We start from the raw sequence: 15,318 nt of genomic DNA, 5'->3' as shown, positions 1-15,318 counted from the left end.
CACAGACCACAGTCTGGTAACCCTGGCTTGGTAAGTAAGTGCTGCTACTTACAGGTGGCACCTGAACAGGAATCTGAAATGTGAGAACTTATGAAAAGAGAAAATGTTAAGGTGGGGAATTCCTAAGTTCTGGTATGCACACAAGTTGTAAAAAGGCAGGAGATTGATTCATTGGACATAAATATATATATGGGACAGGTAGGGTCAAAGGAGCAGAATTTGTTTGCCAAGGTTATTCGAACTCCATTGCTCTTGGGAGTAGTTAAAGTGAACACCATCAATTGATGAAATTCCTGGAGTTTGTTAGTGAACTTCCACCTTCTTTCCCTGACGAGGGGTCTCTGGTTCCCAGAAATGGGTCCTAGTTAGGAAGAGCAATTAGGAAGAATTAGAAGCAAGGGGATCAGAGAAAATACCCAGTGATGCTTTTCAGCTTTGGAAAGAAATAGTTGAGAAAAGTGACATAGTTACATTTAAAGTGAAAGTGATGAAGAAAAAGCAGAACTAGCTCTGAGAACAGACGAAAAACCTAGAACCTGAAGGTATATTACCCAATGGCTCTCTCTGTGATGGTTGAGGGTCTTCCTCCTCCTTGTGCTGATTTTAGTCCCGCACCCCCAGCTCCAATTCCCTCCATTCCTAACTCCTACCTATCAAGTACGGTTCCTGACAGCAAAGAGACTTCTTTTCCATGCTTCATTTCACTTCTTTCTGAAGTTATTGGGGAAGTTTCTTACTCTCCTTTAGTGAACTCATTCCTTTTAAGTCATGGTACAGGTCTCCCACACCAGAGATTCTGTACTGAGTCCTGGATCTCCAGGGAGAGGACATAGAATGATTTTCTCTTTTCCCGATGAGTGAAATACCCCATCCTAATAACCAGGCACAGTGAGGTAGAAAATATATACCCATTTCATTTAAGACTCTTAAGGATATTAGGCAGGCTTGTGCTCAATATGGGCCAAATGCTCTTTAATGTTGTCTCTCCTTGATTTTATTTCTAGGGATGCTTTTATTCCTGTTGACTGGAAAGTCTCGACAAAAACTTGTCCTACTGGGGGTGAATACAGACAGTGGAGGACTGACTATTCAGAAAGATGTCAAGACCAAGCTACTAGAAATCAACAAAATAATATGCCCATAACTTTTGAAATGTTAGCAAGAGAAGGCATGTACAGTGATGCTCAACAACAGATTACATTTCCTTTTGAGGCTTGTGGACAAACAAATGCTTTGGTACTGCAAGCAAGGCATTAGTTACTAGATTCTGGAAGAAAGACAGGAAATTTATGAAATTAGACTGGGGCCTGTTTTTTGCCAGTGGTCAGTTGCCTGGTGGTTGATAGAGAGGCAGGGGCAATTATTGTCAAAGCAACTAGTGTATGAGAATGCTAATGCTACACACCAGACTGCATCCATCCCACTGGGAAGAAAGGGGATCCTAATGATTATATCCACCTCTGTGCTGGCATTGGCCTTCGAGAGCTAACTCTGGCTACAGCCCTCCCAGGGCCGATAGTGCCTTAACTATGTCAAAAATGTGTTGCTACTGCTTTAAGCAGAGATAGAGAGCTGTTTCCTCTTACTTTTGTTATACATTACATGGATGGTATTCTGATTTCTGCTAAAAATATTAAAATGCTAAAAGATGTTGATAGAGGTAAAACTTGGTTTAACCCTTTAGATTGTAATCCTTATGATACAAAACAGCTGGAATTTTTGTTGAATACTTCAGATGACTTGGAACTGGCTTTTGCTGTATATCTCTTTCAAATTAACAATCATTTTCTTTCCAGTAAACTTGTTGATTTTACATCAAGACATGCTATTCTATTTCCTAAAAGTACCAGGCTTCAGCTAGTACCCTCTACACAAACAGTATGAGCACATGCCCCGGAAGATTAAGGTGCCCTGGTGTCTAGAGAGGCTTCGCTGATTTTCACTCACCCAACTGCTTCTGCACAGCAGACGGAATGACGCATGATTTACAACACCTGATAATGCCACCCTCAACCTCTAAACTGCAGCTCTGATTCACAAACACAGTCCTCGAAACACAGTGTCTAGAAGCAGCATGGATCACTTCACCAGGCACCTCTAATTGTGATTTATTACCATTAATTCAACAGGAATTGCAGCGGTGGGAAAATCCAGTTTATTTTGGCCATATTAGGTCACCTTCTAATTTTTCAGGACCTCTATCTGAGGGAAATGCAAAGGCAGACTCCCTTTTATCACTGGCTCTTTTCCTAGGAATGAACAGCCTAAAGGAAGCACGAGAATCTCATGTACGCTTTCATCAAAAAATGATTCAGCCTTGAAAACAGGTTTAATGCCCTCCATGGGTAAAAGTTAGTGTCATGCCTCTTCCCTCTTATGCCGTAACTCTGAGGATTATTGCCACATCATATTTGGCTCATGTATGTTACTTGTGACCCTAGTTTTGGTAGACTGAAATATGTTCGCATCATTGGGGACACCTACTCGTTGCTCATTTTTTGCTATTCCCCTATCAGAAGAGGCAGTTAAGGGTGTTATCACCTTTTTACTAAGAGCCAATACTGTTTCAGGCCCTTGTGAAACACTGAAAACTGACAATGGTCCTGCAGACACAGCCAAACCCTTTCAGGAATTTTGCCAACAGAACGCTGTGAGCCACATCACAGGCATTCCACATAACCCCCAAAGTAATCTTTTGTGGAAAAATTAATGGACAACTTAAACGTTATTTAAAATAAAGGAGAGGGAAAGGGGTAGTATAGCTACTCCTCACGAGATTTTTATATTCTATTCTATATACACTTTAATTTTGTTTTTAATTTGGGCAAGGCTTAGCCAAATTTTAAATTTGGCCTTACTGCTGTAGAGCACTTTGGGCCCCTCCAAAATAATATAGGATCATGGTCCCTTAGAGAGATGTTGTCTGGTCAGTGGAACGGATCATGGTCCATTAGAGAGATGTTGTCTGGTCAATGGACGGCCCCGATCTAGAAGTTCACGGGAGCTGTGGCTGTGTTTGCATGTTTCCTCAGGGTACTGAAAAGCCGGTGTGGATATCGGAAAGTCTGACTCGACCTGTGGAAGGTGAATGGAAAGGATCAAGAGTATCTACGGAGGCTTCCCCTGAAGAAAACACAGTGAACAGAGTGCTGGAGTCAGAGTGCCGGAGTCATCAAGCCAAGAACGGAGTCTCTACCAACAGTGACCGAGGGAAAAGTCTCAGCGGGAGGCTGTGACTGAAGAATGCTGTTCCTTGATGTGTTGCCTATGTTGAATGTGCTTGTTACTGCTGAGACACACCGAGCACAATGCACCTGATCCTGTGTTTGACTTTGTTAAATGGGAAGACAAAAGCATCCCTATTTATGTTAATTATTCTCAATTTAACTGGAGTCAGATTCGTAGTCATCTTACAGGAATACAGTCACATGACAATGTAAGCATTGATGTTGAGGCCTTGAATGATGAAATATTAACCATTTAGCATTCAAAGTTAAATGAATCACCCTTCTCTGGTGCTGTGCAAAACCTAGCAAAGATTTTTGGTCATTATTTTTTGTGTCTCTAATGGAACTTCTGAACTGTGGTCCATAGGAAAGCCCCTGAGAATTTTTGGTGGTTATACTGAGAAGCATTACAGCCTTGAGAATGATTTGCTACTCCATGCCTGCTTTGAAGATTGATTGCATATTCTGCATTTAAAAAATAAAGAGGGGGAACTGCAGCAAATCATGGCAGCTTGGTCCAGCTGCCTTGAGAGGCATGTGTAACAGGCTTTTCAGATTATAGTGTCCATGGGTCCTGGGACACTGTGTGACTTCCAGTTCCTGAGAAACCGAGGCACTCCCTCAGGCAGGGAAGCATTCAAGCTGCCTGTGTTTCTCTCCATTCCCTAGAAGTCAATAAAGCATATAAAAGTTTGACAGGACAGTTAGTTTTAGACATTAGTCTTTTTTTTTTCTTTTAGTTTTTTTGAAACAGGGTTTCTCCATCCTGGATCTTGCTCTGTAGACCAGGCTGGCCTTGAACTCACAGAGATCTGCCTGGCTCTGCCTCCTGACTGCAGGGATTAAAGGCGTGTGCCACTACTGCCCAGCTGACATAAATCTTGTATATCCTGTATAGCCTGAAAACATCCCTGTATCCTGGCAACTACCATTGTATTGATCCTGGAAACCACCTCTGTATTCTGTTTCTGATAAGGGTATAAAAAGTCTGATTGCTTGCAATGAGCTTGTCTCAGCCTCAGTCTTGCTGTGACCTTCCAACCAGGCCTGATAGATGACATTCCCACAGATCATGATCAGGTAACCCTGGCTTGGTAAGCGCTGTTGCTTAAGATATCAACGTAAGTTCTATGATTCCACAGAAAGGAAACAAGAAGTGTGCGGAGTCCAGTGGTCTCTATCAAACTGTGGTCTAATTGGTCATTATCCCAGTTCTAGTCAATACCATCTTTCCACCTGGTGCTTAAAGAATTGTTGATGTTAAGGAAGCCAATCAGCTTCTGTTTACAGGATGTCTGTCTACCAAAACTGTGGTCCTGAAACAAGTGGTAATTTTGTTCCCATATTGCTTCTGCTTAAAGAAAATAATTCAATTTTGTGATTGCTCCTCAACATGGAATGATAGCTTGAACGACTCTCCTGCCCCTGAAAAACTTGGGGAAATGATTGAAGACTTTTAGACTCCACTCCAGGATTCTGGAAGAGAGCTTATAGAAGCTGGAAGTTGAGAATCCACTGAAAATACCTGAGTTCTCCTCTTTTGGATTCTTCAGCCTTGAAAGGGAAGAGTTCTATGCAGTCTTTAATGACTAACATTTTCATTCACCGTTACCTTGGGATCTGATTCCAAGTATTAAAGCAACAGAAGAGGAAGATACAAGATGAAATAAGAGCTTTTAGCATCATCCTGCTATTAACCAACCCATCAGACATTCCATGGAGCAAGTCTATGTTCTACACATAGCAGTCTTTACTCTTCACTATACTTTCTAAACATTCACAATCGTAGGTCTAGAAAGAATCACATCTTGTAAGTGAAACCTTCGCTTCCATCTCAGAAAAAGATAACTGCATCCTAGCTTCTCAGAACAAGTCTTTGGGCTAATGATTCTTCCCTATCTTTGGTATGTGATATTCAATCTACTAGGAGACTTTTCCCAATTTTACCTTCAAATCCATTCTAAATATTAGAGCATCATATTACACTATCTAAATTATCCCAATTATCATAAATATGTTCTATGTCTTGGGCTTTTCATTACCATGACAAAATACCTGACGGAACAACTTAAGGGAAGAAGGATGTATTTAATTCATGATTTCAGAGGTTTCAGTCCAACATCAAAGACAAGAACAATTCATATTATGGTGGTTAGGAAGCAAAGAAAAAGATACAGAATGAGACCAGGGCAGGCATGGTGGTTCATGCTCATAACCTCAGCACAGGAGGCCAAGGCCAGCCTTGGTTACACAGATAGTCTGAGGTCAGACTCATGCAATCCTGTCTCAAGAAACCAAAAAGTAAAATAAAAGAAAACAGCAAAGACTTTTCTGTCCAAGGCACCCACAGTCTACTTCCTTCAGCCTCCATCATAAAGTTTCTACTGTCTTCTAAAATAGCACCACCTGACTGGTGTCAAGTGTTCAATATATGAGCCTGTGATGGACAGTTCATATTCAAATCACAACAATACACAAGGGTATATATTAAAACTAGTAAACACTTTCACAAATCTCAGAAATGTGCTAATGGCAGAGTAGAGCTCAGCAACATTTAGTCTGTGGGATATGTGAACTCCACTTGGAGAAATTCGTAATAGAATAATGAGTTTAATTAAAATAAAATTCTCAAAGTAATGTCCTATATTCCAAATTACTTTAAGAAAAGAAAAATTATGTCTGAATTTCTCATTGAAATAAAAGTCTACATAATCAATCTTCAAAAAGTAACTGTAGCCAAGTATTGATAATTGAATGTATATATGGGAATAACAACTACCATTCCCTAACCTAACTATATCTAACATATTTAGTATAAATGTCTCTATTTTCATTACCTTATAACCTTAACTGCCCATCTCTTTCAACACATTTACTGATTATCCAATGCCAGTGGAGCACTGAGCTATTCCAACTTGTTTCACTAAGAAAGTTTCTGATAGATCAATTATATGACACTCAATAATGACTTACTCAAATATGTAAATAAATAGCAATAAAATTATGTAAGTACAGAAGCTTTCCAAATGAAAGAAAAACTACAGATATTCTAGTATCAATTTCCGGGGTGATATTTTTTATAGTTAGTTAACTTAAATATTTAATTAAGATGTCCAGGTATCTGTGCAGAAAATTCACCATATTAGGCCTAAAACTATTGTCCTCAAGAAGACCTGTTTATAAGACAGGTGTGGACCAGTGTTTGGGAGGGCACTGGTATGGGAGATTTATCTGAATGCATAGCCATGTTTACAGTGAACATCTGCATTTCTCCTAAGAATGTGGAATTTCTGGATGTGCTGGCCAGAGGACATCTATGTGACAAAGCCCACCCACCCCCAACCCTGGACTCTGGTCCTCTAAGGGATTTCTAAGCATGACACACATGTTCCTGCATTTCCATTGCTCCGGGAATTGCTCTCTGCGACCCATCAAAAGAAGGAGAGAGCTTAAGCAGCTTCCAGATGGATTCTTCCCGCCCCGCCTGAGTATCTGTTCTAAGCCAATCGAGTACTCCCGTTTCTTCGCTGTGGTATACTCTGCCCTGGACTACAGCTACAAGCTGAGTCTCGTAGGTCTTCCTGAAAATTCAAATGTAGACAGTTTTAAAAAGCACAACAGAACAGTGGCTTTTGGAAAGCCCAGACTCTTACCTGCTGATACGCCTCATAGATCACATCAAAGAGAAAAGCCTGTGGCATTTCACTTGCCCGGTGTTTGGCCCGGTCCAGGGCGTGGTCCAAGCAGCCATCTGCCGCGGGACTGATGACAGTGGACACCAGAGGTCGAATTGCCCCTGCTGCCTACAAGGCAAAACAAAAGAAAGAAAGAAAAGCATAAGCATATCTGCTTTACCTACAGAGCATTTGGAGGAAAACTCATAATTCTATGTCTCACTTCCAAAACTAGATCTTCATAGTTTTAAAAATCTCTCTCAAGAAAGCATCTAAACAAATGTTTGCTCAATTCACAATTAACTTATAAAATTTAAAAATTGACTTCATAGAAGAGCAATTCCATGCATGCACTTCAATATGGAAATACTATTTTCATTATATATTCAACTTCTTTTCCCCATCAGGCAGGCAACATGACGAGTTTGATCCCTGAGACCCACAAGGTAGAAGGAGAAAACAGCCCCCCAGAGATGGTCCTCTGACTTTCACATGCATACTGTGACACATGCCCCCTCCCACATCTCACACACACGGAAATAAAGGAAATAAAAAAATCCTTTCCATCATAAGTCACTGAGGTCAAACTCTATAACAGAATGTTACAAGACAACTGGGTTTTCCCTGAAGACGGGAGGGGGAGAGTCTATTGTGAAACAATTAAAATGAGTTTCAAATGAATGCTTAGAAATGAGTGTGCTTTCAGAAAATTTAATTTACACATTGGATCATTAAAGAAACAAACTCCCCAGGATCTCCATTTGAGACTAAACAACCTGAATAACAATGAATTTATGTCTTGCTCTAATTCATTTTACAAACAGTTCTTTTCAAACATAATGTCCATGCTGCACTTCCTCAGGCAAGGCATCCATTCATTTCCATTTCTTCAAGGAAAGCTCTGTCTTATTAATGGCTACAGCTGAAATGCACATTAAGGATGATCCTCCATGACTGACCTTCTGCCCTCTACATTCAATAGGGTTTCCCTTGTAACGTGGTCTTGACTGTCCTACCAGACAGCTACCCCTAAGTAGCCTCACAGTAAGCCTCCACTGTGGGCGGTCAGCTCACCCTTCTCTTCACTCCAACATGCCATTTCTTCACAGAATTGTTACATGACAATCTCAGCTCATGACGGCAATAAACAAATAGAATAGTGTGCTCTGAGGAGAACATCATCTGAGCAAGACAGTCCACGTGTGAGTTTACGGAAGCCAGTTTACAGCCAGCTGGGTGAAAACACAGCTAATGTACGAACCGAGGAGCCAGTTTATAACTGCAGCAATGTTTCCAGCACATCGAGTCCGAATGTGGAGCCAAAAGGGAGGGAGGGAAAATAGTGCCCAACACCTACCACAGGGACATTTAAGTGTCAAATGGGAAAGAAACACTTTCACCCTGATTTTTAAGGAAAATATTAAATTTCCGTGACAGCTACCTATAGGCAGTACTAGAATTCCATATCAGGCCATAAAGAAAGAAGAAAGAAAAGGAAAAAACTAAGAGAGAATGTGAGATATCCAAACTGGGAGGGCAAAGAGCTTCACAGGCTCTCCCCGGTGAAACAGGCAATGAAAGGTATGAAAGGTATTTTTAGAGCAGCCACGGAAAGCCTATGGGAGCTGCCCCGAGGGCCTCCAGCAGATAACAACTTACTCAGGACAATCTGAGTCTTGGTTGAGAAAAGAAAAGCGTGTGTGGCCCTTAGGGGGTGACCTGCTTCTCCTCCATCCGCAGCTCAATGGAGCAGCAGCTTCAGGAGGCAGCAGAGCTTAAAGCAGGAGAGGGGAGAGAGGGGATAAGCAGGGAGCGTGAGAGGAGGGGACCTACAAACAAAAGCTGGGGGCACTGGGCTCCAGCTCATTCTGCAAAAAGCAAGGAGGCTGTGGTCCCCTTGGCACCCTGTGCAGGCACTGAAACCATGCCAATGTGGCCCAGATGCTCTCCTGCTCACGGGCAGAGCAAAGTGTCTACGCCAGGAAAAGAGAGGCAGGAAGACAGCCCCGTTCTTCAAGGCTCTTTCAGTGGCAGCACAATGAAGAGCGTGTCACTCCAAAAGCAACAGGGCTCATGCTCATCCACAGCTCCAGAGCAGCAGTAAGGTTTCATAGTGGGAGAGGAGGGGTCTAAGATTAAAGATCTATAAACCCCCCTCAAAAAAAAAATCACAGAGAAATTCAGACTAAGCACATTCTTAGAAAAAGGAGATTATTATAACGAGCAGTTAAGAGGATACTGGAATCTACGTGAGACCCAAAAAGGCTGAGTGGAAGGCTGGCTATTTACCAGAAGACACAGGAAGCAAGGCTGGCAAACTCCCACCCACTAGGATCAAAACAAACTTCAAACATCGGTCTTCAACCTACCCCTGCACAAAGGCCAGCGTCTAACTGGGTCAGATTGCAGGGGAAGTATGCCAGCGGCATTCTGAAACCTCGAGCTGAAGAGCCAGCAAAGGATGCTGCTGAAGAGCCAGAAGGGTACCAGTGGACAGCAGGAGGAGAGGCCACGGTAGCCAGAGCCAAGCATGCCAAACCTGCCATCTCAATGAATACAAACGCCCAACTTTCTAACACCTGAGAAAGTGACAGCAGACGCTTTCTGTGCAGAAGTCTCAAGTCGAATGCATCAGCCTAGTCACAAGCAAGCAAATAACATCTCCTGGAAAGGTGGACTGTGGAACCAGTCAGTATCTGGAAGGAGAAACACACATTTTCGAAAACACTGCATTTTCAATAAAGCATTGCATCCAAAGACGACAGTATGATTGGCACATGAAGGGAAGTCACAGAAACTGCCCCCAGGGAAACGGAGCACACATAGATTTCAAAGCGGCTCTGGGTACTGTCATCAGAAAACTAAGGGAATCAGTTCTGAAGTGAAGCAAGGTATTCGGACACTGTGTTTCCAAGAGGAAATCTAGGAAGGAACGCTACAATAAGTAACGTGACTCTCTACAGCAGCTCCACAGTTATTCCCCATCGGAAATGGTGAGTGCTAGGAAGCTGGGGGGCAGCAGTCACTCTGAAAAACAAAACAATCTAGTCTACAACAGTAGAACCAACATCTCAAAAGAGAAAATAAAAACACACAATAAAAGAAGAAATGCTTTGCTAGCCAGTTCACGTTACAGATTATTTAAGATGTTCTTCAATCTAAAGAAAATTAACTCCAACAGCAATTCTAAAGCACAGCAGAAAACACATCGTTAAAGTAGCAGCAAATTTAAAACACCGAGGAAAATGATCATTTCCTCCCTTATATTAACTAATTAAAAAGCAATGGCATTAAATAAGAGATACATAATCCACACATTGAAATGCAACTAAAACAAAAAATGAATAGAGATAAAAAGTTCACAGAAATAAGAAAATGACAATAAATGGGAACATGAATGTGGTGACCCATAAAGCAAACATGCCTAACAAGAAATATAAACCACACCTGCCTGTTTACTTTTCTCCTTCCAGCTTCTAGAAGGGGCTATAGAGCTAATAATTATAACCATGGCTTCACTTTGTAACACATAGAGTATATATGCATAATAATAATAATACATGGAAGGAAAGAAGGACAGAGTCATATAAAAACATGTCTGTTGTAAGAACACTAGGTCAGGAATATATATATGAAATTCTATGTCTTCCCACAATGTCTAATTTGCAAGATATTCCTGCTTTACTTGATAGGCAAACGCAGGCTCTTTTAATCCAATATCAACTACTCTTAGTTAGTTACTAATATTAACTCTCATCACACATTGCACATCACAAGACAAAATGCACACAAATATATGTTTGTGTGTATAGATGTAGATCACAAAATGACTAAGGAGTTAAAAAGGCAAGCAGCTTCCAAGCAGCTGGGAAATTAATACACACATAACGGAGTCTTGGAGGCACTAGGGCTGCTGATGTGGAGTCAGGCGGCAGGGTCAGAGCTGCAGAGTCCAGCAGCAGCAGTGAAAGGGAGGAGCCAGGTGCAGACAAACAGAGCAGATGGATGGACAGCAAGCACACACAGGTGAACAGGAAAGAGGCGACAGCAATTGGAGTTGGCCACATCCAAACCAGGAACCAAGGCAGATCAAAGCACCCGAGGCAGCCAGGTCTTCTGCCTGTGGCCCCTTGATGCACATATTGGTGGTCAGTAACAGACCAATGGGTCTTCACCAGTGCAGTGCTGGCTTTCCATCTCTTCATTGAGCCCAGATGAGGGAGGTGGAACCTCTCATCTCTCTGGGGTGACTACTGAATTCTCAGAAATGTTTTTTCCTGAATATATCAATATGCTCATGTGTCCCAGTTGCCCAACACATTTGTGAATAGGACCCATTCTATTCCCAGTAACAAGTTAATTATCAGTCTGTGCTGCATGAACAGTGCCGGCTGTTCTTGTATCAACCCAGACACAGAGCCATCTTCCATCTTCAAAATGCAGTCAGATGCTGCTTGTAAAATGGTATCACTCACAGGAAGGCGAAGTCTGAGAAACCAACATTTTACGTAATAATGCAACAACTTAGGGTATGCCTCAACAATGCCTCTTCAGCTCAGTGGAATGGGGAAGTGGAAATCCGACTTTTGCTAACATGTATATTGTGGGCCCAATAGACCAAGCTAAGAAAATAACACTGTCCTAGTCAGGGTTACGCTTGCTATGATGAAACACCGTGACCAAAGCCACTTTGAGAGGGAAGGGTTTGTGTGGCTTATGTTTTCATAGCACTGTTCATCACAAGAGCAGTCAGAACAAAAACTCAAACAAGGCAGGAACCTGGAGGCAGGAGCTGATGCAGAGGCCATTGAGCAGTGCTGCTCACCGGCTTGCTCATCATGGCTTGCTCAGCCTGCTTTCTTACAGAACCCAGGACATCAACAGCCCAGGGGTGGACCCACCCATAGTAAGCTGGGATCACCAATGCTCCAGTTCTTTTTCAATGATTTCTTTTTTTTAATTATTTATTTTTATTTTAAGTGCACTGGTGTTTTGCCTGCATGTATGGCTGTGTGAGGATGCTGGATCTTCTAAAACTGGAGTTACAGACAGTTGTGAGTGCTGGAAATTGAACCTAGGTCCTCTAGAAGAGCTCTTAACCACTGAGCCATTCATCCTGAGTGAGGTAAACCAGACCCAGAAAGACAAATATGGTATGTCCTCACTCATAAGTGGATAGTAGATATAAAGCAAAGGATAACCAGGCTACAATCCACAGCCCTAGAGAAACAAGGTACAAGGAGAACCCTAAGAGGGACACATGAATTGCCCTGGGAAGGGGAAATAGATGAGATCTCCTGGGTAAACTGGGAGCGGGGAGTGGGAAATGGGAACATGAGGGATCTGGGTGGCCAATGGTTGGGGGCGGGATATAAGGGGAGCATAATAAAAGAGATATCTTGATAGAGGGGGGCCATTGTGGAGTTAGGGAAAAACCTGGTACCAGGGAAAATCTCAGAAATCCACAGGATGACCCCAGCTAAGACTCCTGGCAATAGTGGAGAGGGTGCCTCAACTGGTCCTCTCCTATAATCAGACTGGTAACTACCCTAACTGTCATCAGAGAGCCTTCATCCAGCAACTGATGGGAGCAGATGAAGAGATCCACAGCCAAGCATTGGGCTGAGCTCTAGGAGTCCTGTTGAAGAGAGGAAGGAGGCATTATATAAGCAAAGGGGGTCAAGATCATGACAGGGAAACCCACAGAGACAGCTGGCCTGAGCTTGTGGGAGTTCATGAACTCTAGACCAACAGCTAGAGATCCTGCATGGGACCGACCTAGGCCTTCTGCGTGTAGGTGACAATTGTGTAGCTTGGTCTGTTTGTGGGGCCCCTCGCAGTGGGATCAGGATCTGTCCCTGGTGCATTAGCTGGCTTTTTGGAACCTACTCCCTATGGTGGGATGCCTCGCTCAGCCTTGATGCAGCGGGGAGGAGCTTAGTCCTGCCTCAACTTAATGTGCCATCATATTCCATGGGAGGCCTTATCCTTTCTGAGGAGTGGATGGGAGGGACAGAAAGGAGGTGAGGGGAGGAACGGGAGGAGAGGAAGGAGTGGAAACTGTGGTTGGTATGTAAAATAAATTTTAAAAAATTAATAAAAGAAAAAAGAAAATGCTCTGCTGGGTTGCCTATAGCCCAGTCTTATGGAAACGCTTTCTCAATTGAGGCTCCCTCCTCTCCAATGACTCTAGCTTGTGTCAAGCAGAGTTGACATAAAACTAGCCAATAACACACACACAAACACACACACACACACACACACACACATCACACACAAACACACACACAAACACACACACACACACACACACACATCACACACAAACACACACACAAACACACACACACACACACACACACACACACACACACCAGATAAAGAAATAAAAATATTCTGCATGGAACCTTCTCCAAAATTTACCATATACTCGGCCACAAGGCAAGTCTCAACAGATACAAAGGAATTAAAATAACTCCCTGTATCTTATCAGACCACCATAGACTAAAGCTGGATTTCAACAACAACAGAAAGCCCTCAAACACGTGGAAATGGAACAACTCTCCACTGAGTTACTACTGGGTGAAGGAAGAAATAAAGAAGGAAGTTAAAGACTTTCCAGAATTCAATGAAAACGAATGCATAACACACGCAGACTTATGGGACACAGTGAAAACAGTGCTAAGAGGAGAGTTCATAGCACTGCGGGCCTTTTAGAGAGAGCTCATACTAGTGACTTAATAGCACACCTGTAAGAAATTCAAATATTCCAAAGGAAAATACTCATCGAATGCAAAGAGAAAGTATAAATATTTTTTAAAAATCAATAATACACACAAACAAATGGGAGATTGAGAAGAATCGTGAATTCAGGCCAGGCTGGACTACACAACTAAACTCTAATTTTAAAAAGAAAAGAAAAGAGAGGGGAGGAAAGAAGGAAAAATTCGGTTATTATGGTCAGAGTTGTGCTCTCTCAGCCTTAATAAAGCTGGTACTCCAATTCTCAGTGAGCTAAAGAGAAAAATTAATAGAGAAAAGAAAACAAAAAGAGTATTCATTGTGAAGGAGTACAAACAGACCTAGCAACCGCCAAGTCTGCTTCCCAGTCCTAACATGAGGATAAGGTTTAAACAGCAAAACTAAGCAGTCCCTATGCAAAGATACAAAGAGAGTAAATTAAAAGATTTTTAAAAGATTGTTCGAATTCCAGGAAAGGCACAAAGCTACACAGAGAAACCCTGTCTCAAAAAACCAAAAAACCAAAAAAAAAAGATTGCATAAGCCATGACCATAATAAAGCTAAAGCAACAATAACATATACATATATACATACATATATATGTATATGTTTATATATATAATGTAAACAAAAATGTTAGTAGAGATAAATAAGGCTATTTTACAATCAAAAGGATAACCCATTGGGAAAGTATAAGAATTAAACATATTCAGCTGCCAATCCATGAAACCCCATGATGAAAACCTTCCAACACTGACACTCAGTTGGCAACAGTAATACTACGCTGACTAGTCTTATGTCAACTTGACACAAGCTAGAGTCATCTGAAGGGAGGGAACCTCAATTGAAAAAATGCCTCCACAAGATACAGCTTTAGAGAAGCCTATAAGCCATTTTCTTAATTAGTGATTGATGGGAGACAGCCTAGCCCATTGTGAATGGTACCATCCCTGGGCTGGTTGGTGGTCCCGGGTTCTATAAGAAAGCAGGCTGAGCAAGTCATGGGAAGCAAGCCAGTAAGCAGCACCCCTCCATGTCCTCTGCTTCAGCTCCTGCCTCCAGGTTCCTGCCTCCAGGTTCCTGCCTTGAGTTCCTGTCCTGATTTCTTTCGGTGATGAACAGAAATATGGATGTATAAGCCAAATAACCCTTGCCTTCCCAACTTCTTTTTGGCCATGGTGTTTTGTTGCAGGAATGGACACCCTAAGGCAAAGGCCTTCGATAAAGTCACATTAGGCAAATCAACATGGAAAGTCTTGAAAACTGTTTTAAGTCACATAAGCTTTATTGAATGTGTCAACCAACAATAGCAAAATATAAATGGAAAATCCTCCAAGGCAGACCATAAATGATGCCATAAAATAAGACTGTGTAGAAAAAAGATTGAAAATGGCCGTGGCTGTGAGCACACACGGGCCACAGGCCACTCAGAGGAGTCTGGGAGACGTGTGGAGGACTCAAGCGGAGACAGGGCTGTAGCATGAATCTTAAAGGTCTTATTAATAAAAACAAACCTGGAGCCAGGTACTGGGGTGAATGCTAGAAGATCAGAGAAGCAGAACAAGCCACAGCTACCTCACCTCGCCAGTTCCTCAGCTGATCCTGTTTCCTCAGACTGGAAGCCTCTGAGTCCTCATCTGAATGGGTCTCAGCTGAACTGCTGCTAACAGCCTAA

The 15,318-nt window shown here is 42.2% G+C and overlaps 1 protein-coding gene across 3 annotated transcripts in view; it reads right to left on the bottom strand.

The window, feature by feature from the left end:
- Crppa (CDP-L-ribitol pyrophosphorylase A) overlaps positions 1-15,318 on the bottom strand; it is a 281,669-nt gene that overhangs the window by 228,024 nt on the left and 38,327 nt on the right. For all 3 annotated transcript variants that reach the window (XM_028878415.2, XM_028878413.2, XM_028878416.2), the window contains exon 3: positions 6,881-7,030. In XM_028878415.2, coding sequence (XP_028734248.1) covers positions 6,881-7,030 — 150 coding nt within the window. The remainder of the gene's footprint in view (positions 1-6,880; positions 7,031-15,318) is intronic.

The sequence above is a fragment of the Peromyscus leucopus genome, chromosome 14 (assembly GCF_004664715.2).
Source record: "Peromyscus leucopus breed LL Stock chromosome 14, UCI_PerLeu_2.1, whole genome shotgun sequence".
Lineage (NCBI taxonomy): Eukaryota > Metazoa > Chordata > Mammalia > Rodentia > Cricetidae > Peromyscus > Peromyscus leucopus.
Note: the sequence above shows the minus strand (reverse complement) of the source record. Positions and strands in the feature narration are given on the sequence as shown.